The sequence below is a fragment of the Carassius auratus genome, chromosome 14, assembly GCF_003368295.1.
Source record: "Carassius auratus strain Wakin chromosome 14, ASM336829v1, whole genome shotgun sequence".
NCBI classification, from domain to species: Eukaryota; Metazoa; Chordata; class Actinopteri; order Cypriniformes; family Cyprinidae; genus Carassius; species Carassius auratus.
This window is the reverse complement of record NC_039256.1, coordinates 3,770,129-3,774,632: the sequence shown is the minus strand read 5'-3', so window position 1 is coordinate 3,774,632 and position 4,504 is coordinate 3,770,129. Positions and strand designations below refer to the sequence as shown.

Genomic DNA, 4,504 nt, shown 5'->3' with positions numbered 1-4,504 from the left:
TCGTCTACTTTTGTATTTTCGATAGTGAAATTTTTCATAAAAAAGGAATTCTTAAAGGCAATATTTTACTTCCCTTATGAAAATCAACCATGGTTTTACTACAAATGAAACCAAAAAACAATGATTACTATAGTTAAACCATGGTAACCACAAATTAACCCTGGTTTTGCTAAATTTACTATAGTTTAACCATGGTATTTGTAGTAAATCTGTTGTTATACAAATGGTAGTCAACACGCCAAAAAACCATGGGTTACTACAGTTTTACTATGATAAAACCATGGTTATCTTGCGTTTAGTCAGACAATCATGAATTCAAGGCAATTCACCTTTATGTAGCGTTTATACAATACAGATCGTGTCAAAGCAGCTTTAAATTGTTAAACCATAAGATTGATTAATGTAAAAACCCGAGCTAGATCAAAATTGATTTTTAAATGTTACACCTTACAATGATATCAGGTAAATATAAAAATTGCCTTCGATTTCTTTACTTTGCACAAAAGGCAGTGAGTAGCCTACCACTAATGAGCTATTGGCTTTATTAACGTAAATTTTCTTTAAAAAAAAAAAAAAAAAAGACTTTAAAATGGGAATGCATATGTACAGGCATAACGAAAAACATCACTTGGAATATGGAAAACGAGCGAACTGTCTATTACCTTGATCAGCAGAAGATCGTGTCTGTGACGGAAGAGCAGCGCAAGTCAACGGGATTGATTTACAACACGGAGGGGTCACAGAGGGGGATGGGAATTAGTGTGAACCCACAGTGTCCCCTAGAATATAGCTTTAACTGACACCTGTGGGCACTGCTGAAGAGCACTTGATGTTTTCCCCCTCACAGCAAAGCACAGGTGCATTTCATTTTAGACTGAAGTACAGTGGGGATGCTTGGCCCCCATCTACCCATAAAGATGAGTATAACTTTAATGATCAGCACCCCTGTTAAACTTTAAGCGATAACAGAGAACAGAATCTGGGGGCTTCGCATTAAAAAGCCTCTGCTGCCCTCTGGTGGACAACTTGAGACACCGACGTTCAGGACAAACCAGTGGAATCTTCTGCTGTTCTACTCCTTATTTGCTTCAGTTCATTTAAAGTGAAAAGTGAAACTATATGTATATGGCACGAATTATTGAACAGTAGTGCAATTTGGGGGAAAACACGCACACAGTTTGACACAGATATTGATACAAAAACTGTTTAATGTTTAAAAGAAATGACCAAAACAGACTGGAAGGAACATCAACAATAAAATAAAATGTCACAGGTAAATAAAATTAATAAAATAAACTTACACATAAATATATAGAGAATGTGGCTATAACTGTGTATCGTTGTGTTGTGTGGTGCTATACTACTATGCTGTGACGCTTTTTAGACTTGAAAACTCTACAATGAACACAATAAACAACATGCACAAAAACTTAAAAATAAAGCCAACTGAACAGACCCTCTTCTTCCTAGCCAACCATTTTTCTGAGCCTATCTAGCTCTCTCTCCTGGAAGAGTTTCTTTTGTCTCTCTGTCACATATTTTTTTATTTTTCCTACAAGGTATTGCTGGAATGTCCCTTTAATTTCTGCAGGAGTCCAGTCCTCCTCCCAGAGGCCCCTGGAAACCCCTTCGTTGAGGACCGTCGTCGCGTTCGTCTCCAGGTTTCTCCGATCTGACAGAAATATCAGGAGGTTGTTTTTAGTTTCACGTGACATGACTTCTATGGAGAGAACCTGTCAAACCGTTAAGAGTCTTACAGCGCTCTCACCTTTGATTTTCAGCACGTCCATCATATAGTTGAAGAAGGCCTGCTGCCTTTCAGTCAGCCTCTCCCGTGCATCTGATCTCTCTGGCCAGAATGGCTCCAGGATCTCGTCCAGCTCTTCGGACCGTCTCTGCTTCCGTTCAGGAGCACACTCGGCCGAGGAAGCTGGTCTCTTCTGGCCTCCTGAGTGTGCAGGAGCACCGCTGCCCTTTCCTTCCAGCTGCTTTCTCAGCTCCTCTATCTCTTGGCCTTGCTCTGCTACGCGTGATTTTAAGGCGCTGAGCTCGGTCTTAAGTGCAGCCATGTCACTGATCATCTGGTGATCTAGTGATTCACGGAGGCTTTTGTTACTTTCTTTTAATTTCTGAAATTCCTCACTTGCATACTTTTCCAGGGAATTCAGCTGACCAATCATCGACTCCTCGAAAGGCAAGTCCAGGTCATCTTCCGAGCTGCTAATCTCTGTCATTTTCTTTTCCTGATAGGAAAGCACAGAACAGAAAATTATAATTGGAAATATCATGTGGAATCTGTTAGAGGGAACATCCTTAGGTGCAAAAATGGTATTGAAAACAAAGTGTACACAATGCATAAAGTGTTTTCTTTGAGTGCTTAGATTTAGGGTGACGTGTTTTCGACTAGCGGTAGAACAACAACAGAATGACGCATGCGTGTGCGTTTGTTCAGCGATAATCGATCACATATCGACACAATCCCTTTATAAGCCCGTCGTTACTGGTGAATAAAGGATAATAAATAAGTCCCGTCGTTTCTGTACGGAAATGTTCTCTGTTGCGCGTGCGTGCTTGTTCTGCAGCATGTTACAATGTAACACGGGTCACCCTCGACAGACGCACGCCCGGAAAGTTTAAGATGCTTGATCGTCAGCACGGAAAAGGTCGAAAGAAGAAACGCGCCCCAAATAGAATAACGATGCACATCTGTCATTGAACCGTTACTTCATTATTACAAGTATTGATATTAGTCCTATTACACCGATCCACCGTCGCCGAGTTTCAAAAACGAATGCATCTTTTGTGGAATAGCCGTTTCATTCAATGCAGATTTCGAAAAACAAAAGATGTTTGACTCTTTTCTCTCTCTTTTTTACCTTGATTCTCGACCGATCGACGGCGTCACTCCGAATAGGGCAGATGATGCGGCGGAATCAACAAGTCCACTTTGAGTGACAGCCGGGCTCCCGCTCCTCTGACGAGCGCTCCTGGAGACACGCCCCCAGCGGAAGACGACAGGTAGTTCACCACGGGACCGTAATGTCTGACAGCCTAATATGAAACCCACTACTCTCTCTCTCTCTCTTTCTCTAATCAAATTTTTTTTTTTTTTTTTATTCTGTGGCTCTCACTAGTAGGCAACATAGTACGATAGCTTTCATTTCTTCAGGGTCTCTAGACGATACATAATTTGGGTTAAGTTAACTGGAAAAATGATCTAGAAGGACTTTGGAAAAATAAGATTTATCAGAAAACTAAAAAAGGTGTTATAATTGTATGTATTGCTAAAAAATATTTATATTGGATTTATAAAAAAACAACAACAACACAAACACTATAGGCAATTCAAGGCAAGTTTATTTAAATAGCATATTTCATATACAATGGTAATTCAAAGTGCTTTACATAAAGTAAAAGAAAACAATAATAAACAAATAATCACAGTCATAAAACAAGGAACTTTGAAAATTATTTAAAAATTGAGTTGAGAAGTTTAAAATGAATTTAAAACCGTTAAGAACAGAAAATGATTATTCAGTACATCAAATATAGTGCAATCAGTTAAGGCATTGCACAGTGTTCATTCAATAAATATGCAGCTAAACACATGACTTTTGAGTCTGCATTTGAAAGTGGTTAATGTTTTAGCGTATCTGATCTCTTCTGGAAGCTGGTTCCAATTGTGGGCGGCATAGTAACTAAAGGGGGACTCCCCTTGTTTTGTGTGGACCCTTGGTATTTCTAACTGAAGGAGGAAGATTGGGGCCCATGACGGACCCACTCGCCGGCGGAGGAGGTGTGCTCACTGTCCTGCAGAACAACACAACTCAACAGATTGTCAAACTGCACATCATACAATAGCCTCACTGTAAATGCACATGCACGAAGCTCAACTTACTGTACGGCTTAGGAGTTCAGTGGGTGCTGTCTAGAAGTATGGCAATTTTAAAAAAGTATTTTATTATCCTTTTATATTATGCAGCATTTATTTTTATTTTTTTTTACTTACTCTACTGAAACCAGGGCTGTCCACGCCACTGTCCGGCAAATGCATCTCTGTGGATGTAAGTATTTAAAAAAAAGAGTTCTTATTTACAACTAACTACAGGTGTGGACATTTGAAAGCAAATTATGACCATAATGAATGCAAGTGGGAGAAAAAAATATTCACTGGGGTGTAAAGTTTGTTTATTGTTGAATCATGTTAACATGTAAATGAAGAACTGCAGTTATGGATATCTGTTTGGCCTAAAGACCCTCTGATGTACCGACACTACAAGAGATTCTTGGAAACTTTACAACTGGTTTGATCCATCATCCTGTAAGCTCCTCTCCAGCAGACAGCAAGGGTCTACAAGTACCATTTTTTAAAATCTCTCTCTCTCTTCTTCATTAGCAATTAAAAATAGTTAAAAACGCATGCATTCATGTGCATCTTTAGTTGATGATTTGAACGAATAAGTAACAAATGAGGCAGCAACTGAATGTATCACAATCCATGCAA

At 39.3% G+C, this 4,504-nt stretch overlaps 1 protein-coding gene across 1 annotated transcript; it reads right to left on the bottom strand.

Annotated features, from left to right (window-relative positions):
- Positions 1-1,458: 1,458 nt before the first annotated feature.
- LOC113113447 (uncharacterized) lies at positions 1,459-3,097 on the bottom strand. Its single transcript, XM_026279632.1, has 3 exons — positions 2,877-3,097; positions 1,769-2,243; positions 1,459-1,672 (listed from the first exon to the last, which is right to left on the bottom strand). The coding sequence occupies exons 2-3, from the start codon at positions 2,232-2,234 to the stop codon at positions 1,467-1,469; spliced, it is 672 nt and encodes a 223-aa protein (XP_026135417.1). The 5' UTR covers positions 2,235-2,243; positions 2,877-3,097; the 3' UTR covers positions 1,459-1,466.
- Positions 3,098-4,504: the final 1,407 nt, after the last annotated feature.